The sequence below is a fragment of the Abramis brama genome (genome assembly GCF_963993115.1).
Source record: "Abramis brama genome assembly, chromosome: 5".
NCBI classification, from domain to species: domain Eukaryota; kingdom Metazoa; phylum Chordata; class Actinopteri; order Cypriniformes; family Leuciscidae; genus Abramis; species Abramis brama.
Window position 1 is genome coordinate 26,864,169 of NC_139967.1, and position 23,928 is coordinate 26,888,096.

General features: G+C 37.9%; 2 protein-coding genes across 6 annotated transcripts in view; both read right to left on the reverse strand.

Moving 5' to 3' along the window:
* Positions 1–242: 242 nt before the first annotated feature.
* On the reverse strand, positions 243–6,424 carry riok2 (RIO kinase 2 (yeast)). The gene is made up of 10 exons (XM_084114064.1): positions 6,244–6,424; positions 4,683–4,821; positions 4,276–4,392; positions 3,948–4,123; positions 3,210–3,298; positions 2,801–2,992; positions 2,628–2,720; positions 2,124–2,549; positions 1,430–1,520; positions 243–490 (listed from the first exon to the last, which is right to left on the reverse strand). The coding sequence occupies exons 1-10, from the start codon at positions 6,307–6,309 to the stop codon at positions 329–331; spliced, it is 1,551 nt and encodes a 516-aa protein (XP_083970190.1). The 5' UTR covers positions 6,310–6,424; the 3' UTR covers positions 243–328.
* Positions 6,425–6,630: 206 nt separating this feature from the next.
* atxn2 (ataxin 2) overlaps positions 6,631–23,928 on the reverse strand; it is a 30,878-nt gene continuing 13,580 nt past the window's right edge. Inside the window, exons 11-24 of one of the 5 annotated variants that reach the window (XM_084114060.1) lie at positions 21,764–21,946; positions 19,692–19,871; positions 19,484–19,591; positions 18,127–18,197; positions 17,700–18,049; positions 17,400–17,466; positions 17,087–17,227; positions 16,270–16,287; positions 14,758–14,824; positions 14,281–14,474; positions 13,441–13,567; positions 10,674–11,035; positions 10,421–10,592; positions 6,631–7,368 (exon numbers count right to left, since the gene is read on the reverse strand). In XM_084114060.1, coding sequence (XP_083970186.1) covers positions 7,340–7,368; positions 10,421–10,592; positions 10,674–11,035; positions 13,441–13,567; positions 14,281–14,474; positions 14,758–14,824; positions 16,270–16,287; positions 17,087–17,227; positions 17,400–17,466; positions 17,700–18,049; positions 18,127–18,197; positions 19,484–19,591; positions 19,692–19,871; positions 21,764–21,946 — 2,069 coding nt within the window. In that variant the 3' untranslated portion in view covers positions 6,631–7,339. Of the gene's footprint in view, positions 7,369–10,420; positions 10,593–10,673; positions 11,036–13,440; positions 13,568–14,280; positions 14,475–14,751; positions 14,825–16,269; positions 16,288–17,086; positions 17,228–17,399; positions 17,467–17,699; positions 18,050–18,126; positions 18,198–19,483; positions 19,592–19,691; positions 19,872–21,763; positions 21,947–23,928 lie in introns of all 5 variants that reach the window. The other 4 variants (XM_084114063.1, XM_084114059.1, XM_084114062.1 and 1 more) reach the window with 4 other exon arrangements.

Sequence of the window (23,928 nt, forward strand, 5' to 3'; positions counted from 1 at the left end):
CAGTTTGAAGGCGTTGACATTATTTTGTTTACAATACCATGCTATAGGTTTGCAAATGACAGATTAGCTGCTAGATGTATTTATATTTGATTTGTTGATAGTGGTTAATAAAGTTGAATCATGTACATATTTTAAAAATCCCTGAATACATGCAATACATGTAGTCCATTATTTGAAATAAAACCAGGTCTAACCTTTATGTGGTATATTTCAAACATAAATAAGGCTAACCACAACTCAGCTTCTAGATGTAGATGTTTTATTAATTAATTTCATACACAAGTGACACTGAAAACTGGTAGAAGTTCTGAGGTCATTTCTTCCATCCTCAGCCCCAGAAGTTATCAGCATCCAAACTGCTCTTGATGTTGTTCTGATTCTCTCTCCTCTCCTTGGTCACCAGGTTGGCCTCCCCCTTCTGCAGACGTCTTCTCTGAGCAGCCTTCTGCTGTTTGGTGAGCTGTCTCTTCACTTTCTGCCTGATGACATCCTGTATAGGGGCACATCCAGCTCATTACTTACAACAACATAAATCTAACTTGCATCATGAATGCAAAGTTTTAAAAAAAAATCTGGAGTGTTTATTTTTATTTTTTTACACCAAGTTCAAATAGCCCACCCTGTTGGCAGAGGCAATTTACACTAATTCTGTCCATTGTCAAGATGAGTCAGGACAAAATAACAAAAGAAACCCATCTGAAACAGAAGCAGTGACGTGGGGAGTAAACCTGGTTGCCGATAGCTTTTGACGCAACCAACCAGAGTTCGAATCTGCCTTTTTCCGAACTTATTCTTCTCCCTTTTCCTATTGCATATCAGCTTGGAGAGGTGTTACTTTAAATAAAAATTAAGAAAATATTTTAAAGGTATTTAGATATTTAATAGTGGGAATTAAGTGCTAAACTGGTATTTCTAAATTAAACTGGATTTGGTGTCCTCACTATGGTCAGATGGTCTTGAACATTAACTGCGACACATGTAGCTCATGTTACCACGCTCAAAACAATGGCATCCCTTCCTGGACCTCTGGGGACAACTTTACTTATCAGCAGGTTCAACATGGTTAGGGTTAGGGGTAAATGTAGGGAAGGGGGGATATTTAGGGATAGGAACAAGTAATATCCCAAAAAGGCAGCATTCATTTTAATAAATGCAAACAGATACACTGAATTTCTTATTATTGCATACTGTTTTATAATATACTTACTTACAATACAATAAAGGTGCAAATAGTATCTGCCACTATTTGCACTAAGTATACATAGCATCCAAAAACTGTTGACATATAGTGCAAATAGACTCTGGCTTCTTTCCCCAAGGAACTTTGCATTTATATATGTAAACCTAAAAAGTTTTGACTGCATCTTGCTTTTGTGAATGAGGAAGCAAAATTTTAACCATAGAATGAAATTCAAAGGGTTATACTTACTGGTGGAATTGTTGAACAACTGCCAACACTTCCAGTGCTCATTTCACTGGTTGTTCTCACCCTGTGCTCGTTCTCAAGGCTCAATTGGTCTCTGTGGGATCACATGCATCATTTCATTATACGTATCATATGTAATAGTAAGGGTTTTATATGAAGGAATACTTTAGTTCACACAAAAATTCTAATTCTTCAAGTTCACAACAATCACAGGGTGTCAAGCATCAAAAAAGCACAAAAGTCATTTAAGGTCATAATTCACAGATAATCTTTGTTTCCACTGCAGCTCTCCAACCAAATATGTCACGTTGTGACCGGATGTGTCAGCTTGAAGAATGCTTGAGTTAGGAAACCTACATTTTTCACAGGTAGCAGATATTTCAGTTGAAATTAAATTAAAAACAGATTTAATTTAGACTTAGTCATATTTAAACATTGATCAACGCACATCAAATATGGTAAACTGAAGCTCAACTGTACTTGTACTTGATCCAAGTAAATTACAGAATGTTCAATTTTGGGTGAAATAACCCTTTTAAGATATAAGCCACAATATGAACAGTAGCTATATAGCAGTGTGAAAATGGTTGTGTGTGTGTGTGTAATCAAGTTGCGATATTAAAAATCATATTACATTAAAAAAAAGTCACAATATATTTTAGCATTTAAAATAAATGACTTATAAAGGTCTCCTTACCTGAAAGGCCTGAATTCTTTGTTGAATGCAGAAAGGTCAACCAAATCAGGACACTCATCTTCCACCTCATCCCTTCCCAAGTCTTTGGAAATGTTAGAAACAGTCTCTTTCTGAATGTCCTCTGCGGGGATCTCCTCTTGACATCGAGCTCCCTCGTGTTCCTCTGTGTCGTTCTCTTCTGATAGAGTCTCCTTGCTGATTTTTAGCCCTTCCAGCTCAAGCATGGCATGTTTATACTCCTCCATGCTGATAGCGTCCTCTGAGGCTGCCTGATGCGTGTCGTCATCTGACTCTGAGATGTCATCGTCTTCATCTCCACTGAGTCCCTCACCCTCTGGACCTTCAGGGTGAAGCAAACTGTCATCCTGCTGCAGCTCCTTGGTGTAGCCGCTAGCTGAGATCTCCACATCGAGCGAACATGCTTTTCTGTGGAGAGAAATGCGTAACTCAGCTCAGTCTATAAAGTCTAGACTATGCAATAAAGCAAGCTATTAGAAAAATTACCTGATATCTTTGAATGTTGGATAGAGTTCACTTTCGTAGTTGAATCTCCTGAGGAAGAAATCTCGAACACATTTGACGTCTCGATCGAAGTACCTTTTGGAAAACAATTAAAAACTTAGTGCGAGTGCTTATTATTAAATAATTATCCATTTGTTATCAGGTTAAATTGGCACCATTCAGCATTTGTATGTGAGGTGGAGACCATCTGAGGGAAGTCAATCATTGTGACGCGGTCGTTGTCATCGAGCATGAGGTTAAATTCATTGAAGTCTCCGTGGATCAGGCCATGATTGGCAAGTTTGATTATTAGCTCCATGATTTCACTGTACAGTGTAGCAGAGTCTTGAATCTGTCGAATCTGACACCTGTGTAAATAATACAGCAACAGTCAACGCAAGTAAATAAATAAACAAAAAATGGTTTTTCTATGTCCTTTCAAATAAAGTATGGTACAAGATAGATTAATACAGCACACCACTGCATAGTTATCAATGACCATGACATACTAGTAAATATTTAATCTAAGAAAAAAGTAGCGTGTGAGGAGTGTGTTCATCTGAAGCAAAGTGCAGGTAAACTCACAGCGGGTAACCATTAATGAGCTCCATAACCACTGCATGTCTGTTGTAGTCTACTGGCTTTGGAACAGGAAACCCTCGGTCATATAATGCCTGTTGAAAAACAAGGAATCTTAAAATAAATCCAGACAAACATTAGCCCGAACAAGAACTAAGAGTTTTATTTGGTTAGATTTAGCTTTAATATATCATAAAGCAAGCAACAGCTGGTAGTAGCTCAAATACCAAATAAATGGACATAAAATATCGATTTACATTAAAATTATTTCAGAAGAGAAGATTTGAATCTAGCACAATGTAGGAGATTGGTTGCAAGTGTCAACAGGCAAATACAGTTGATTGGCACTGCACAAATATTAGACTTCAGAATGCTGTGATTGACCAATTAGAGTCAAGTATTGCAGAGATTACACATACTCAACACAAAAGATATTGTAGGTTGAAAATGACAATGGCAAAATTATATATATATTTTTTCGGTTGTTAGTTATGGGACACTATGGGAAACTTTAGATAAAAGCATCTACTATACTTTATCAGTGGTTCTCGACCAATTTTGTTAAATTATATTAATCTTAAATTGCTTAAACACACACACACTAAAATAAAGATGTAGAGCATTGAACTGACGTCGTATTTGTGATTTTATTGGTATTACAGCAGAAGCACCAGAGGTTCATATCAGCTTAGTTTGAGTGCCTTCGAGTACAGAAAATATCCTCTTGGAATATTTGGATATTACCTTCATGTACGCATACTCTTTCATGGCAGAGAGCCGGGACAGGTACAGCCATGACATATTGTGTCTGTGCTTGTGGTAATCTCTCTTATTCTTCAAGTTTCTGAAGGATGTCCTACCCAATCTGTGAAGTTTCAAAGCAAACTGCTCCCCCTCCGCATTTGCAACAATGTAAATGTCTGAAATATAAAACAAGTATTATAAGTCTCCTTTATGATAAGTGAAACTATTCAAGGGTTGAGGAAGAATGGACAAAAATAATTAATCATTAAAAATGTGTCAGACTTCTTAACGCCTAAAAATAAATTCTAATTAAAAAAATCACCCTGACCTGACTCTTTGCCAACTCCCATCTGGTTTCCAACAGACAGAATAACATCCCTGGATGAAAGTGTCTTCAATGCCAGGTAATCATAGCCGCCGTAATTCAGCCGATACCCCTGCACAGCTACAGTGAGGAGACACGGTCAAAGCTGCACTCATCCACAAAAACATTACTGAATGAAACTGAAGGATGATATCAAGCCCAACACATTTTTTTTCCAATATGTTTGTTGTCCTTTTCTTGTTTTATAACCACAGAACAAGTACACAAACATACACCCTTTCACATACACATTACATTTTTTAAAAGAAGAAATGCATTAAAAAAATAAAGATAAATGTATAAAAATAAAATAATAAATAAGTAAATAAAAAATAATTGATTTGTTACAGTGTTAAGCCTAACACATTTACCTTTGCTGCGTTCATAGGCCAGCAGTTTGTGTTTCACCAGCTCCCGCAAAACCTTGTTGCATCCTCCATGTTTGAGACTGGCAATGGACGCAATCAGATTCACTGGGACGATTTCGTGATTCTTCATGCCCATTTCCACCTGTGCACCCCGAAGAAAAAAAAAGGAAAAAAAATGGCATAACGCAAAAAACTTGATCATTGAATCATAATCAGATCTTTTAGTTTGTACTTCCATCTGAGCAAACCCGTAATTAATCAAATGTCAAGAAGCAAATATCTTTCTCTTCCCACTAAGCAAACTGAAATGTGATCATTTTGTTTATAATTTGTATAATTACATTCTCTGAAACAGCTGACAACAGAAATTCAACAAGGTTCACTAACAGAATGAACTACAGGGGTTGGACAATGAAACACCTGGTTTTAGTCCACAATAATGTATTAGTATGGTGTAGGGCCTCCTTTTGCATCGAATGCAGCATCAGTTAATCTCAGAAATGACAGATATAAGTCCTTCACAGTGGCCAAAAGGATTTTGAGCCATTACTCTTTCCGAACAGTGGACGGGTAAGGAAAATGTTTTCCGACCAAAATACCTCAAAGTGACAGATTTGTTTGATGTTCAACTTTCCTTTCATGTTCAACTATTCTGTCACAAGTTTTGCTGTGTGTATTGGTGCATTATCATGCTGATACACGGCACCTCATTCAGGGTACAATGTTTGAATCATCAGGTGCACATGGTCCTTCAGAATGGTTTGGTAGTCCTCGGCAGTGACACGCTCATCAAGCACAGTAGGGAATGCCATGATATTGCAGCCCAAACCATCACTAATCCACCCTGTGCTTCACCCTGGGCAGCAACAATCCGGGTGTTAAGCCTCTTGGTTGGCACCAATGAAACTGACGTTTGGCATTGGCACGAGTGACCAAAGGTTTGACAATAACAGCCCGATCATGAATATTGACTCTGTGAATCTCCAGGCGAACTGTTTTGGTGGAAAGAGAGTCTTCTAATTCCGCAGTGAGTTTGGCAGCTGCTTTTATGGGTTTTGGATACAATCCGGGTTAGTACCTGCCTGGACATCCCTTTCTCTTGCTTCGACAGTTACTCCTGTTGGATGTGGTTCTTCATACAGTATGTGGTGTATGCCGACATTACCCTGAATACCACAAAGACTTGCTGTCCTGGTCACAGATGAGCCAGCGAGACACGCAGCATCAAAATGTCCTCTATTGAACTCTGATATGTCCCCCAGTGTGTTGTGTGAATTGCAGTATTTTATGTACAGCTGTGCGATTGCTCTGCCAAGTCAACCTTCACACTCTTACTGATGGAATGTAAAATCAGTGAAGATTATAGATCACGCATTTATAGGCGTGAAACATCCAGTGTTTCAGTTTCATTGTCCAACCCTGTACATTATATGCCATGATAGAACTAATAGTATGCATTTAGCTAAACGGAGAATCTTAATTTTGATTGACACAGACGTCTTTAGCTCAAATGGCTGTTAAAAATACAGGATGACAAATTTATGTAAACAGATTGGATACATACCGCTGTGAGGACTCTAAAATCATCTCTGGACAGATACCTCAGGATAACGACGTTCAATTTGCCCATGATAGCAAACCCGCTTCCACCTAATTTTATAGAGGTTTCTATATTTTGCAATGCGTTTTTAGTTCAACCTCAACCAGCCATTCCACATGTTTAAACCGGAAGAGCACTGTATTTTGACGTGCCCATCCCTGAAGTTGACGGATTCAGCGTTTCTCCTGGCGGCCTGGAGTAGAATTGCATGTGCCGCTCCGCAACGCCGTCTGATGTACTTGTGCCATATCCACAAACGAGCAAATCAACATTATTTAAAGCTCAAGCAGGATCTTGAATCTTGTCAAGTGAAAATAACAAAATGACACAAAATAAAACAATCGAGACATGTTAAAGTTTTTAAAACTTTTTTTAATGTTTTTTTTTTTTTTTTAAATTCATTTATATTATCTACAAAGTAAAAGTTATTTTAACTTAACAGTTTTATAACGGTCAAGTCAAATGGGGTTTTGTCATCAGATTAAATTAATAAATAATTTATCTGCATTATAATTTTTTTTGCCGAACATCTTCATTAAATGGAAGTTTCTTGTGTTTAGTTTGGTTACAACCATTCCGTTTTGTTGGTGTTGATTTACCCCAAGGTCTTGAGCACAGCTATAGCAGCAGCATTTAACAGTAATGTTAATACTGTCAATATACGGAAGAATTATCTTTAACTTAGAAGGTGCAGACGAAACGTTCCAGTTATTTATGCCGTTTTCTCACTCTTCTGGGCTTTTTTGCTATTGTTAGGACCCACTGCAAGAGTTCTAGTGTCACTGAAACGTGAAAAATGATTCCTTGTTAAAACTCTTGTATTTCTTTTCTTAAAAAAAAAAAAAAAAAGCCACAGTTCACCACATCTTTGCTGTTAATGTTTCTTAATCACTGGTGGTGGGTAGCAGTAGAGCAGCATGATAGAGGTTCTCGTGGCCATTTAGGGGTATGTTTAGAGAAAGGTAAGGATTGGTTGGCCAGTGTGTGGTGTGCGGGGCCAGATAGCTCTGCAAGGACCAGGAGCCACTCAACTCGACTGCTGTTCTCTGATCTTCATCCTCTACATCTGCTGCTGATGGTGAGCTTGCACTGAAACACACAATGATTTATTTTACACACTTGATAGCAAAATGAACAGAGAAACTTAAATACACATGTACAACAGTTAACATCACAAGACAGACAGTATGTTACTAACATTACAGGCAAAACAGAAATTTCAGATCACTATATATTCAAATGCATATGCATACATTATAAAATACAACAAAATGTTGGTTTGAAGATTTTATGGAATGTGGAACGTTTTTTTTTTTTTTTTTGGGCCTGCCTGAAAATACAAACTTATTGGCAAAAGGTGGTGGTTGAAATTGAAAAAATACTAGTGGAGTATTATTCATTACATTGCACCTCGGGAAAATACCAAAAACTGTTTTAGACAAGGAAAAATACTTGTATAGTAGTAGGAAAGCTATAGTAGTAGCCAGTAGGAAAGCCATAATTAACTGAAATCACATTTAATTAACTAAAAAAAAATGTAGCAAGTATTGGGGAAAATGAATTATGTATATACATTTATAAGTGTTATATTGTATATTAAGATGTATGTTGAAAACGTACTGTGACCTGACATTGTAACACCCATGATGAACCTTAGATCTTTGTTTTCAATAAAAAAAGGGGAAAAAAAAGTATTTTATTATTTTGTTAATTCAAAAAAAAAACGTAATAATACTACTATTAATAATTAGATAAAGCAAACATAGTTATGCAATATTTATTATTTTTAGATAAGACAAAATAATTATTCAAAATAATAATATAAATGTGATTATTATTATTATTATATCAACCCTCTACAATGCAAGTAAATCACTTGCGTATGCGAATAAATCTTCACTCTGGGTGACTAAATGTCTATCATGAGCCATTGGCAAATAAATTCTTAGATTTTACTCACCAGTGTGTGTGTTAGAGGCTAAGTATAAGTTAAGCATAGATATATTTTCACTCACTGAACACTGACTTTGCGCTTGAGAGTTTCACTCTCCGTCACACAATCTGTAGATTCTGTACTATTTCAATGCAGCTCAATGGATGTGCAGGCCAGGGTACCTGTATTTGACGTACCGTAAACTCTAGTGTGCCGTCGCTTTGCTGAGAGTGCGGTGTTTCTCACACGCACGCAAAGAGAGAGTCTTACATACCACGCAGAATCAAATCGCTACATGTAAACGATATTCTCTGTTGATTTTCCAGTCAAAACAACAGAGTTCATTTGGAATCATTCAGCTTTTAAGAACAAGCAGAAGATATGCCGGTTTCTCCGGTAGTGGGCAGAAGTAATGTGCAAACTGCAATCTCATTGGCTGGCGCTCATCTATTACCGTCCCTGTTTTGATTTCAGCAAATCAGTTCGAGCGAATGCTGATAACACGATTAATATTCATGGACCCAGCAGCTCATCAATCCTTAGTGCGCTGTAGAGTGCATCCGGAAAGTATTACTTATGTACATGTGATTTTTGTCGTTTTTTATTTTTAATAAATTTGCAACAATTTCAAACAAACTTCTTTCACGTTGTCATTATTGGGTATTGTTTGCAGAATTAAGGAAAATAAAGAATTTTATACATTTTGGAATAAGGCTGTAACATAACAAAATGTGGAAAAAGTTAAGCACTGTGAATACTTTCCAGATGCACTGTATATTGTTATTAGTATTATTATCTTTTTAGAATAATTACTATTATCTATTACTATGATCTATTTTTTCTGTTAAAATGACAACTATGCATTCATACATGGTTATCAAGTTTTAGTTCTAATCAAAGTTCTATCATTAAATAGTGCTTGATAATCATATCATCAAAATATAATACCTGATTGACTGATGTTAAGAGTGTACGTTCAGATATTTAAAAAGCTGTGCTATTTGATATATATATATATATATATATATATATATACACTACTGGTCAAAAGTTTTAGATCGGTAAGATTTTTTATGTTTTTAAAAGAAGTATCTTCTGCTCACCAAGGCTGCATTTATTTGATTAAAAAACAATAAAAAAAAACAGTATTATTGTGAAATATTATGACAATTTAAAATGACTGTTTTATATTTTAATATATTTTAAAATTAAAATTTATTCCTCAGATGAAAGCTGAATTTTCAGTCTTCAGTGTCACATGATCCTTCAGAAATCATTTTAATATGCTGATGTAATGCTCAAAAAACATTCATTATTATTTTTTCAATGTTGAAAACAGTTGTGTACAATTTCTTTTAAAATTCTTTGATGAATAGAAAGTTCAAAAGAACAGCATTTATTTAAAATAGAATATTTTCTAACATTATAAATGTCTTTTCTGTAACTTTTGATCAGTTTATCTCATCCTTGATGAATAAAAGTATTGATTTATTTTATTTCTTTCCCCCAAAAATAAAATGAAAATTCTTACTGACCCCAAACTTTTGAAGGGTAGTGTTTAATGTTACAAAAGCTTTCCATTTCAGATAAATGCTGTTCTTCTGAACTTTCTATTCATCATAGCATCATGAAATAAAAATGTAAAAAACTGTTTTCAACATTTATAATAATCAGAAATGTTTGGTGTGCATCAAATCATCATATTATACTGATTTCTGAAGGATCATGTGATACTGAAGACTGGAGTAATGATGCTGAAAATTCAGCTTTGATCACAGGAATAAATTACACTTTACTGTATATTCACATAGAAAACAGCTGTTTTAATTGTAATAATATTTCACAATATTACTGTTTTTGTTTGTATTTTTAATCAAATAAATGCAGCCTTGGTGAGCAGAAGATACTTCTTTTAAAAACATTAAAAATCTTACCGATCTAAAACTTTTGACTGGTAGTGTGTATATATATATATATATATATATATATATATATATATATATATATATATATATATATATATATATTCTCTCAGTCTGGCGAGTAAACAAAAAAAATGTACTAGCCAATGGCGATTCTATTGCCAAGGTGTGCGTAGAGGGTTGTATATGTGTATATATATATATATATATATATATATATATATATATATATATATTGTATTTATTTATTCTCTATGTGTTCAGTTGAGCTGAGAAAGGCTCTTACCAGGGGCGAGAGCGTAGGAGTAGTGTGTGGCTGATGACACAGGGATGGGGTTGAGAGTGCCCTGGGGCAGCGCAGGTTGGGGGCCAGTAGGAGCCTGTGTGGCCATCAACATCATAGTGGGGTGGGGAGGAGTGCCATGATGTTGAGGCACCATCCCTGACTGCATGTGTGCCTTTAGAGACATAGTGAATTAATATCCTCTGAGCATTTTTAGTATTTTTATAATCCTGGTGTCTGACTCATTAGCACTCACCTGCTGCACATGAGCCATATGGTTATGGTTGTACCCATGCTGGGGGTGGATGTAGACGGTCTGCTGAGCAGAGGGGAAGCTGGCTTGAGGGGACTGAGGGTTGGGGCCGGGGGTCATGGAGGGCGGGGTTGGAGCCAGGGCAGAGTACATCTGCTGCTGTTGTGGGTTGCCCAGATGCATGGCCTGGGCTGCAGCCTGGTGCTGGGAATGCTGAACGGGGCTGGGGGCCGGATGGCTGCCTCCGTGCTGGTTACCCTGCTGCGGTTGTCCTGTCGGGGTGGCAGAGGGCTGAGGGTGCTGAGGATGAGGGTGCAGGGTGGAGCTTGGGTGGGGAAACTGCTGAGGAATGGGGGTAGGTGACACTGAAACAAAAAAATTACAAGCAGTTATAATGTTTGATAGTCAAGTAAATCCAGTGAATGCGATTGTTAACAAATAATAACAAAAAGAAAGATATAATACATTAATTACAACAACAAGAAACATGACAGGAGGAAGAGCAGTTTATCATTAAAACATATTTACATTTAAGTAAAATAGCATCTAATTTTCCTTTATTCCTTGAAGGATTAGCTCCAAACCTGTAAGAATTTATTTCTTCTGAAAACAAATGAAGATCTTTTGGATGAAATCTGAGGGCTTTCTGTTCCTCCATTGACAGCTACGCAACTACCACTTTGATGCTTCAAAAAAAGTTCATAAAGAGACTGTAAAACTAATCCATATGAATTGAGTGGTTTAGTCCAAATTTTCTGAAGAGACTTGATCACTTTATGTGATGAACAGAACAGATTTCTGCTTTTATTTAACAGATTTCATTTAGGCTTTTATTCACATAAACATTCATCAACTCACACATCAGTTGTGGTAAACGGAAGCTCAAGCATGTTCACTTGAAGAGCGAGAACCAATGAGGTTCATTCTTGTGTGTTACGCAGCAACAAATGAGGTTTGTTTTCGTGCGTGAAGCAGGTTCGGTTAAAGGCACAATATGTAACTTTTTTGCTTTAAAAATAGCAAAAATCACTATATCCATGTTATATATTTTTTTTAGTTGTGTACTTACATTATCCCGACTGTTTCCAACAACTTTCAAACCAGGAGAAATTTGTAATTTAATTCGAAGACACGTCCCGTTTCTTTATTTCCGTTGTGTCGCCGTCAATGGCGTCATATCCGCGTTGTCCCTGGTTTCCGCTCGTACTGCCATAGCAACCAGAGCCTTCTGATAGTAACCAAAGCGACTGACGCGGACAACTTTGTAGTTCGCAATGTCTATTTGCACGCTGTTGTTGTTTCGCTCAAACATTATGGACCATGGCAAGCAGACTTTGGATAAAAAAGGAGAACTAAAACGAGAATCAATATCAGCGCGGTGCTTTCAAAATGCCTAGAGCTCCCATAGACAGTATATAAACAAGAGCTCCACGTCCGAGACTTCGAACGCTCCTACATGTACTTTATTAAACAGGTGAGCACATTTACATAAAACTAATCAATGTTATATAGTTCAACAATGATAAAATGTCAGAATATGATCTGAATGTTATTCTAATGTTGATCTAGTTTACTGGTAGTCCCATACAGACAAACTAACACATAACGTTACATTTCAACACATTTAAATGCAGTTTAGTGTGATAGTGTAATGTTAGACCAAGTGAAACAGCGCTGCGTTACCTCACAAGTTTAATTTGTCTAATAAACTGACCTGTGAGTAGTAATTCTGCGTGTAGTTCGGTAGAATGAAATGTCCATAGCAGCTATTCCTTTTATATCCGCGGGACTCGCGTCGCGTTTGGAGCGGTTTGGAGCTGATAGCTGTCTCTTAGCAATCCCAAACTGCTTCATATCACAGTCATGATAAAAGCATCTGTATTCAGTCATCCATAAACATTATTAGATCAGTCGGCTTGACGTTGACGACAAGATCCATAATTCTTAGCAAATGTTGCGTCATCAAACTACGCCTTTGTTATTGTAAAGAGGTTAGCGACCCCTAGTGGCGAAAAATTCCATACTGTACGTTTAAGCTTCTGTTTATGTTAGCTGATTAATGTTTAAATGTGAATAAAAGCCTAAATTAAATCTGTTTATCATAAGGCCAATTCACACTGCACAGATAAACGCCAACAAACAAGTTGGCCGTTGGATTTAGAATTTTATGAAAAATAACTGTCATGTTTACATTGCCCCAACAGACAAATGCTGATTGAACATATTCAGTCAGGCGAAAACAAACTCCGACCAATGCCAACAGACTCCAACTGGGGTAACACACTGATCCAACAAAACCCAACAAACATGTTTGTTAGCGTTTGTCTATGCGGTGTGAAGTTGCCTATAAATAGCGATCAAGTCTCTTCAGAAATTGTGGACTAAACTGCTCAATTCATATGGATTAGTTTTACGATCTCTTTGTCAAATTTTTGAAGCGTCAAAGTGGTAGTTGTGTAGCTGTCAATGGAGGGACAGAAATCTCTCAGATTTCATCCAAAAGATCTTTATTTGGGCTCTGAAAACGAATGAAAGTCTTATGGGTTTGGAACGACATGAGGGTGAGTAAATGATGACAGATATTTTCATTTTGGGGTGAACTAATCCTTCAAGTCATTAATGTGTGGCTCATTACAAAGACCAACACTTGTTTCTGTAGCTTCAAGTTATTCAGAGGCAACAAAAAGTGACTGTAAATTTAGCACAGTATGACAGTAAAGGGGTAAAGTGGGCTGTCAAGGCTTAGTCTTTGTGCTGGGGGAGTTCTTACCATACATAGTATGCGTCTGCTCACCATACTGATTGGTGGAGGAAGAGACCAGGCTAGGCTGAGCGTGGCCAGGAGGGGTGATCATCCTCGCACTGCCCTGAATCATAGGACTGAACACATGCTGGGTCTGAAACACATGAACCCAGCATCATATTAATCACTTTCACTTTTCTTGTTTAAGACAAGAACAGTTGAACAGTAAATGGTCTGCAAGATAGTACCTTTAAGAATTTTCTTCAAGAAAAAAAAACCTTGTGTTTTTCTTGTATAATGGGGAAAAGAATCTGTCCAAATGTTATCCAGTCAATTCAATGACATCACTCAATCATAAAGCAGATTTTAAAGACATTCAGAGTATCCAAACAAACCGCAACAATGTTTTAAGCAAAATAATCAAAGATTCCCACACTTCTCAGTGTTGTTTGTTGGTATCTTTTCAGCAAACAGTAAAAAAGTAGTCTATATAGTGTGAATGAAATCCGGGCGTACTACATCCGACATGTTGGCTTTGTCATGTGACCTAAAGCACCAGTTATATCACTGCCATTCACAATTCCTCTTACGTAGCCATATTGGACGTAAAGTGTCCATTGGATGCAAACTTCAGAAACTCAATTCAGGAACATTCAGGACCTTTTCACTCACAGTTTTATAGTAGAAATTTGAACATACTAATTTCATGTACTGCCCACTATTAAAGAGGTTGGTAGTGAAGAAAGCATATTCAGACAAAGGGTTACTCTTTTTTTTTTTTTTTTATAATTTATTGGCTGTGTTCATCTTTTACTACTCTGCTTTAGTAATTCCTCGTTAGAAATTAGATCTCTAAAGTCACTGTACCTGGGACTGGTAGTGGGGCATCTGTTGTACCAGAGGTTGACTAGCAAACTGCTGGGGGCTACAAGTGAAGTATTGGGTGGAGTAGGCTGGGTTCTGTGCCACGATGGGCGGCCCGGCAGCTGTAGCTGGATGCATCATTGTAGATGTGCCAGGTGGGTGATGCTGGTCTGGCCTTTGCTGTGGCATGTTCGGTACTACAAGCAGATACAGAAAAGAAGAGAGAATGAAAAGGGCATTTTGCCTTAAATCATTAGAGATTGAGAGAACATCATGAAAAATAAACTATTTTACACAGATCGTATTTCCTAAATGCACAGACCGGCAAACAATCTACAAAATCAATACACAAGAATATATAGTGTAATTCCCACACAATTGAAAAAGCTCATGACTAGAGGATGCAAAACAGCCTTAACTAACATTTGAAAGCAGTTTTAAAAAGCATGCACACTGAGAGATAAGCATTCTCACCTTTACCTGGTCTGTAGGGCTTGTTCTGGTTCATGGCCATATGAGGAACCTGAACATGGTACATGGTTGGAGGCTAAAAGATGAGGAGCAGAACTTGAGATGCAGTTTTTACTTAGTTCACAGTCTTGAAAAACACTTGCTTGATGCATCTTAATACTATCATGTATCATATTCTGTTGATCACTTCTGTAATTTACTTTTAGCACTTTCTCTTCTTGTCTCAAAGCGCTAACAGGAAAAAGCTATTTGTACACATTAGATCAATGTTGAACCCCTCATCCTCAATTTCTCAAAGACCCAGAAAATTGTTGTCCTCTACTGCTGATGGGTTGTTTAAAAATAATGAGATATCCACACATCAATGCTTTTGAAAAAAGACTGACATAAATCCACACAACGTTCTGGCTTTTTCCTGTTCTGGTCAAGGGTTCATGCAAACAAAGCTTCAATGCTCTAACAGAACCAAAAAAAAATGTAAACACAAAATTTGATTACAATTTTAAAGCAAAAAAGAACAAAAAAACCTGCTCATTCAGAGTACTGAAAAATCTTAGTTGATAAGGTAAGCTAAAAATGTAATGAGAGTTTAAAAAAAAATTGACAACAGTATGGAAATTTTAATAAGTAAGAGATAATCCACGGCTAGCTGTGCATTAAACAATTTTAATGCTTAACGTTGCGGCAAAGAACCACCCGACGCGAAGCCTCCGCGGAGCGCATTCAAATCGTTTAATGCACAGCTAGCCGTGTATTATCCCGCTTATACCATGGTCATTTGCCAGCATTGGCAACTTAAAACTGTTATTGATGTTTGCAGTGCAATATTTGACCGGAAGGGTAAAAATTACGCTCATTTCCGTCAGTTACGACTCGTTAGATCTAGCATTCTGCCCGCTTTGAATCAGATACAGAGATAAAATAGTTTGTAAGATTAAATTTATTACAATAAATGAATAATAGGATTTATTTGAAATCATTATATAGCGCTCGCTCTCTCAGATGCGTGTGTGAATAACCTGTCTGTTCAGCGTCTCTCTCTAATAACAACGAAGCTGTGAGTTTAATTATTTCAAAACCAGCGATGTAACCCCCTCAGTGCTGAGAAATATAATGTAGCGATTCAGTAGCAAATCTATTTTATTAATGAAAGTCACAGGGCAGTGTTGTCAAGTTTCTGTGCTCCTGAATCTTTCTGTGTGTGCAGCGCGATCTCCGAGTGACGTTTGCTTGTTTGGTTCAATGTAAACAATGTGAATGATGTATGCGTCTGTGTGCTTCAATGAAAAAAGCACATTTATATAGAACGGTGATTCAACTGACTCGGAACTACCGGTGCATTACACGGTTTTATTGCACACCTTCCAGCCAATGAGAATAGAGAATTCAGACAGACCATGGTATAATAATAATAACTGATCAGCAGTAAGAAACGAGCAAACCAACATCTGCTGGTCAGTTATGCAGGCAAAAATCTCATACACGTTTTCAGTAGAAAAAAAAGCTTAGAATTGCACAAACCTTCCAGATAATGCTTTTCTAATGGAGAGAGAGGAAAGAGGGAAAAGAAACAAAAAGAACCAGCCTTTAGTGTGATTATCACTTGCTTTTTCAGTATAAGATTAGTTTTCTAGAACATGTAAGTAACTAAAGATGAATCAACGTATTTTTAAGAGAGGCTACAAAGGAAAATGGACTGAACCATTGCTTTTGGGTTTTCCACTCTACACCATAATATATTCAAAAAAGTAAAGCTTTTATTTTGGTCAGTAGAAAAAAAATTTAATTAGTAAATATATTATCATACATCAGTGTGGTGCAACTTTTTGGGCTGATGATGAACCATGAGCTCTTCCAAAGGTTTACAGCATGCTACCAGTAAAACCATCTGTACTTTATCATGTTTGGACCTTAAGGTCTGTTCACACAAAGTCCACATTTTTGCACAATATTGTAAAATAAACCAGTGCACACCTATGAACCTATGAATTCTAAAACTTTCATACCATTTATTTAAACCAAACTTAGAATGAACAGGCCATTACTGGCCCTTCTAAATGGATTAAATTAAAACTGCAATCATGTCATAATCATCAATTGAGCAATCATCTGATGGGCTATACATGCAGATACTTTGCAAATGCAACTGACAAATGAAAGTAAAGGAGGGATGGCTGAAGTATGAACACAATCAGGACATCAATGATCTTGGCACATGAATGAAAATCAATTAAAATAAAAACAAATGTCTTTTTGATGTTTTAGTACAAACGTAGGCTTCCATGCACAGAATGAATTAGATTGAACTGACAAGAGGGGTTCATATAACGGTGCTCACCTGAACGCCAGGGCTCACAGGGGTCAGAGGGTACATCTGGAACATGGTCTGGCCATAGACGGCAGGGGGCTGCTGTACTACGATGGAAGGGCTGGGCTGACCCTGAGGCCGGGTCAGAGTGGGGGTTGTTGCTGGTTTAGGCTGAGGAAACAGTTAAAAAGAAATGTATGGACATGTACATTTCTATCTTATATTAGTTTGTCAAAATGACCTGACTTTAAGGTACAATAATATAATATAATACAATAAATAATTTTGGGAATATGTTGATTTCAGTTCATTTAATGACAAAACAAAGAAGTGATTTACTTACAGGGGAGCAAAAAACCCTTGGGTTGAACTCCTTGGCATTGGGATTGAGAGTAGATTTTCTAACACTCCTAAAAAGTGCATAAACAATAAATCAACATGGTTTTATTTACTATACTACAAGAACATTTCTCAGGGGAATGAGCAATACAATCTATTACTAGCATGCATCATGTTGCTGAGAAAGACTCTTTTAAGCCTCTTTATACTTTTGATCAAAATAATTGATCATTTTGACAATGAATTCTGTCACTGATTCACATCGCCAATGCTACAGCCTTTTCATTTTCTTCTGCTGACTCACTCTGCTACAGGGTCATTCTTCTCCTCCTTCTCATCCTTATCTTTTGCAGCAGTGTTGGCCAGAGGCGAGGTGGTCTGGACGCCCTGAGATGTCACATCAGGCCCTCGTTTCTGCTCTGGTACAGCAGAGGAAGGAGAGAGTAAAGGGGTACCAGATTTACTTCCTGCTAGGGCGACGCTCACAGAAGTGGAGGTTTCTTCATTAATGCCGGACTCCATGGAGACTTTGGGTCCTGTTGAATCTACTGTGCTCTTCTCAGCTGCTTGATCATTTGGCTTTACTCCAAGGTCCCTTGAAGTCTTGTTCACCATGGGATCAAAAACTGCATCTGAATTTGAGCTAGACTGCAACTATAAATGATGAAGGGATTCAATAAACTGAAGTAAAGGTGCTGAAACACATATAATGGGAAAGAAATAAAACTTACCCTAAAATCTTCACTGAATTTTATTAAATTATCTATTTGTTTCCTGTGATCTGGAGCCATGCTGAGAGGCCCTAGGAAGATCAAAAAGTGAAAGAATCATTTTAGAAAGCACATTTATTACAAATAACTCACAATTACATTAGATTTTTCACTAAGATACGTTTGATGTAATGGTGTCGCGATATACTGGTACTAAAATGTCTGACTCTGAAATGTTTTTAAAATGAATTGATATTGTGTTAATACTACACATATAATAAATCATCCAGTGGCAGTAACTATCTGGCTGACGCGTAGATGGTGGTATTGCACCTTAAGGGGCCGTTCACGTCGCGTCTGAAAATGCAGACTGCACCGCTTTCTATTTTTAAAAGCGCACTGCCGTTGCTAAGCAATCGTGAGCTGCGTTCTCCATGAAGACGAAGTAGTTGAGCGTCGTGATTGCGTCGCTCTCTATTTGAGCGCGCTTGTCGCACGTCTACATTTAAAATAACAAACTTAAGTACACAAAAGACGTGACATGTTAAATGCCCATAATGCTGGTAGACACCAGTCATAAGACAGAAAAAAAGATAACAACAACGCAGCGAGTAGCTACAGTGCTACAGCCGCACAAAATCACTAGACACCCACACCAAAAAAACAGTTTTTTGGATTCTGTGGCCTTAGATTTAGCCAAGATTAGGCCTTAGTTCAATTAAGACATTTAAGTAGCTTTTATAAATGTGCCTTAGAAAAAAACATTGTTGGTGTGCATCCTGAGACAAAACAAAGACACTGACATATTTTAAGATATCAGTACAAATTGCTTTCAGTTAAAACAGCTCAAAACATGCAATTTAGTCTGGGACTAGGCTTAAGCCTTGTCTGTGAAACCAGGGGTAAGTGTTAGATACCCCAGTCTGCAGGAGGTGCTCAACAGGACATTCTTTTTGTACGCTTTTGTACAGTTAAAAGAGGAATGTGACTGATAACATTACTTATTTTTCATAATTTCTATAGATGTCGCAATAATGTCATTATCGTGAATTTGTGTAGTGAAAATCTGACAGCTTTAATGCATATGCCGTGCCTATAATTGTATTGCAGTTTGTGTTTGATTTTAGTTTCAGTTTGATAAACTGAAAAAGTCATTTCTCACTCTATTTACAGTATCAGCAATTTTGAGAAAGAAAATTAATTCTTAGAAGCCAAATCCTTAATTCATACTGACAACTTGCAATTTCTGCTTTCTACATGGCTTTATGTCAACACAGCAAAATTCACATGCAGAAAAAACAGCTTTAGCAAAAGCTTCAAAATTCAGATCAAAAACGGCTGGCTGTAGATGATAAATGACATCTCCAAAGGTACACACCCTTGCCGATGGATCGAGTGATGCTTGCAGAAGCTTCAATAGGCTTCACATTCTCTTTGTTGGCATTAGGAGAATTTTGTCTTGTTTCTAGTACTCTTGATTCTTTGGCTATAGAAGAAAAAGAAATGGAAAAAAGGGCTGTTGTAAGATCTGGTACAGAGGAAATGAATAGCACAAATGCCCCATATTGTGTAAGGGATGTCCTAACCCTCTTCTATTGGAGATGCTTCCAGGTTGGTGGCCGGGTTAGCTGCTGTGGGGGAAGTCGCCGTTGTGGAAGCGGTCATAGAGTCTACTGGCACTGTACCAGCCTGTGGGGAAGACAAGCAGGAGGAGCTCGGAGCACCTCCGCCAATGCTATTCTGTCGAGGTGAACGAGGTCTGTGCGCTAAGAAAAGTGGGGAAAAAAATTAGTGCGCATTAAAGTGTTTTCGACTGAAACTGAAATCTGGGTACAGATTTAAAATCTAGGCTTACCACTAGAGACAGAACAGTTATGGCGCTTTTCCATTACCAGTACCAGCTCAACTCGACTCGACTCGACTCGCCTCGCCTCGGCTCGCTTTTCGCTCCATTTTCCATTGCAGATAGTACCTCCACAATAGTACCTGGTCGTCATAGCGACGCCGCAGGAAACTGCCGTGACTTAATCTTTTACGCGAGACGCGCGAGACACACCCGCTACCCACACACACAGGACAATGGAGGAAATCGAGTGTATGCTGTTTTTGGATGTTTTTGTTTTTGCTGTTTTTTATTCAGGATACTCCGTCTGGCACGTGCAATGATGACGCAGTGAATAGTGACGATTCTCTCTGACCAATCAGCAGTCTGCCTTGTTTTCACGTCACATTTTAGTATCGCCTCAGCCCGCTTAGAACCTCGCCGGAGGTGGTACGAAAAAAAGTACCTGGAAGCAGATACAGTTACAACTTTTACATAGTGGAAAACCAAACAAAGCCGAGTCGAGTCGAGCCGAGCCGAGCTGGTACTGTGTAGTGGAAAAGCGCCATTAGTGTTTTTGAAAAATAGCGGAACCGTGCAAAATTCCTAAGTTTCATTCCGAAAACGGTTCTGGTGCAATGTGTGAGCAAAGTGCTGGGAGCTTTTCCTTTAATAGCGATTTCTCACCACATGAATATTAAAATAGTAATGAATGCACTGAAAAGCCTTCCCGCTACACATATACATTTTGCTTCAGATATCAACGCAGAGAGAGAGTGTATAAAGACAGTAGAGCTGCACGATTAATCTTTAAAAGAGCTTGATTCAAACACCCACACAATCTTATTCCTAAATGACAAAAACTTCACACCGGAACATTCAAATCTGTTTGCGCTGTCGCTGACCCAGAGAGAGCAGTTGTCAATATATATGAAACAGCTTTACTTTCAGTCTTTTCAACCACACAGTATCGATATTTCTGTGTTACAAATATTCAAATGATCACAGAAGTACTGAGATAAAAGTTTATAGTTCGAGTATAAACACTGATGTCTATGGTAGCAACCAAAATAGAGTAAATCACCTTTTGAAAGTCGCTTCAAATAACGAGTGTATCGATTACATCTGATGCTTCAAAACATTCATAAAGACGAATGTTAAAGCTGCAGTCCGTAACTTTTTTGTGTTCAGAATTTACATTGAGTACATCGCACCTTTTTTCAAACCGTGTTTTTGTCTTATCCTGAATAACTACGGTAAGCCTGTAATAAGCATTTATACTCTGACTACTTTACACTGGTCAGGTCAGCACCGCTGCGGAGAAGCCCAGTACCAGCGTGACTCGTCACAGACATAAACAGAAAGAAGTAGCTCCGGCTACAATGTTCTTCCGCAAGACGCATGCTGTTCTGTTTTATTAACCACTAGAGCGCTGATTCATCCAGTGATGAAACAATTGAAGTCTTTATGAATCAATCATTCAAACCGATTTTAAAAATATTCTGTTTCACCTGTCTGGATCTTACATGTGTGTTCAAGCATATTCTACCCCTTCTGAGAGAGTATTCTCCACTGCTGGAGATACAATAAGCTAGGAGAGGTCGCAAATTCTCCTAGAAAATGCAGAAATGTTTATTTTCCTTCTGAAAAATAAATATTTTTTGCAAAAATTGCCAAATAATATGTTGAATTTGTTGACATTACCAACAAGTCTGTTAAACTCATTGGACGAGTATAAGAAACAAACACAAAAAGGACTGTGCATTTTTCCCTTACTACAATTTTTTATTAGGAAACGGAACTGGAAAATTTCTTACGATTCCCAACCCTACTTACCACCACTGACAACAGATGACCAGGTTCCCCCAGAAGGGCTGTTGCGAGCAAGAGGGGGAGCAGAAACCTCCAACGGTCCACCTGGAGACATATAATCAGGCTGAGGAGGACCACCACTCCGACAAGAGGCCCCTCTATGAGGTCTCGGAGTTCGCTGTGACTTGGGAGACATTCTTGGAGGACCTGCATTCACAAACATAGAAATGAGTGAGTTCTGAAAGAAGAAACAAACACCCTTTAGTGCATCTCTTATCAATGTGTAGTGTGTAGTTCTCTCCAAAAGCAGATGCTGTGAATGTGACATTCAAAGTATCAAATGTGAAGCAAACACTGAGGGGAAATAACTATGCCAATTATTTGTGATTTCAATATGTACTGCAATATACACTACAACACATGGTACCAGAAAATGTTGTAGTTTTACGCTTCAGTAGCTTTGTCATGTACAGAGCTGAATGACAAGCACATGACAAGCAGAAGACAAAAAATATATACTGACCAAATATTAAGAATTCATTCCCACAACTGAACTAAAATGAAAGAAAGGATTAGAACAAAGTGGCCAAGAAAATGAGGGAACGAATTAGTAAAATGTGTCCACGATTGAAATTAAAATCAAATTAGTACAATGTGGGCATGTTTTAACTAAAACAAGGGAACAAATACATACATTGTGGGAACAAATTCATAAGTTGTGGGAATGAATTCTTAAATTGTGCCACAATATCTTTTTTTCTTTTTCTGAATATCATGTGTAAGGCTCTGTCCTCATGAAAAGTTCATTCTACTCAATCTACCTGATATACATTTGAACTGAAGAGGCTGTGACAGTTTCTCATTTGATGTATGAGAATACAATGTCGAGCCAATGTCAGACATGGAAAGAAACACTTGGGCATTGTTAGTGGTGTCCCCATGGCCAAAATACAATGCCAATCCTTACACCGCAGAAAATGAGTGGGTGAAACATGTCCCAAATTCACTTCAATCATGCATAGAAAGAGGGATAGCAATAGAAAATGGAACAAGAGAAGAAGTGAGTCGTTTTATTAAACACCAGGAAAGTCCCACAGCTGTTAGTGACAGCCGTAATTCAGGCATTCTGATTGCAAAACGTGAACCTGAGCAGTGGTGCCACAACAAAATGGCTGCTCAGTCTGGAATTTCTGGTACCTTCTGAGGACAGGCGTTTGGGCATGGTGGACAGGGGCCCTGAAGAGCCATGAGCAGAGGGGTGAGACAGGGGCCGAGAGGGCCTGGATGGGGGTCTGGAGGGAGGCCGGGTGGGCGTGGCCGCCCGGGGCGGGAGAGAGTTGGTGGGGCCTGACTGGTAACGGGATGGAGGGCGAGAGGAGGGAGATGGGCAGCGTGAGGGCCAAGGGTGCGCACCTGACAGAGATGAAATGAGCCGAAATGAGAGGAAAGAAAAACTACATTTGACTGAGAGAGAGGGGGAGGGAAAACAAATGACCATGTAAATTGAATAGGAAAATAGAAAAGTCTGAAGGCCTTATAGATTGAGAATTTTAGATATGATGACCGAAACTAGCCAGGAGGAAAGGTAGAGAGAGGAGATGGAAAAGTATTGAGCAAGAATGACAAGACACCAAAGAACAAGGACGAAATGTAACAAATCACATTTTGAGATATCTTTGGTTAATTCTGAGGCAGTGAAACCGAAAACAATAAGGCAACGAGACTTCAAAGAAAGAACATTGGAAAGATCAATCAGATTCTCTTGGAACAGCAGCAGTCTTGGCCTAAAGTACTCCCTTGCCCGAATCCTTTTATCATGAAAGGACTAAAAGCCAGAGAGATGATTTGAAAGATCGACTGTTAGTTGAGGAGAGAACAATGGATTAATAGATACCATTGAAAGCCAAGGGGATTTTTTATTTTTTTGCTCATTATAATTTCTAATATTTTAAGTGGAAATTTTGAGTACTGTTAAGGAATGATCCCGTTGAAAGTGACACCAGGGGAAACTTTGAGACGTCTATCAAAGATCCAGACAGAGAATATAAGCACAGTGCTTGCTGCGCTAGTAACTCCTATTAATTATAGGACTAATTATAATTTATGGATTCAAAGCTGCATAACCAATAAACATACAGTTTGTTTACATACATTACCAAATTTGATCGTTTGAGGCATCATTACACTAG

What these genes read in the sequence shown, in the direction of transcription:
- riok2 (XM_084114064.1), bottom strand. Translation starts at nt 6,309, where the DNA reads ATGGGCAAATTGAACGTCGTTATCCTGAGGTATCTGTCCAGAGATGAT. An exon ending in ATTTTAGAGTCCTCACAGCG is followed by an intron (nt 4,822 to 6,243) that starts GTATGTATCCAA and finishes CGGGGTGCACAG; the next exon opens with GTGGAAATGGGCATGAAGAA. An exon ending in GTTGTTCAACAATTCCACCA is followed by an intron (nt 491 to 1,429) that starts GTAAGTATAACC and finishes GCCCCTATACAG; the next exon opens with GATGTCATCAGGCAGAAAGT.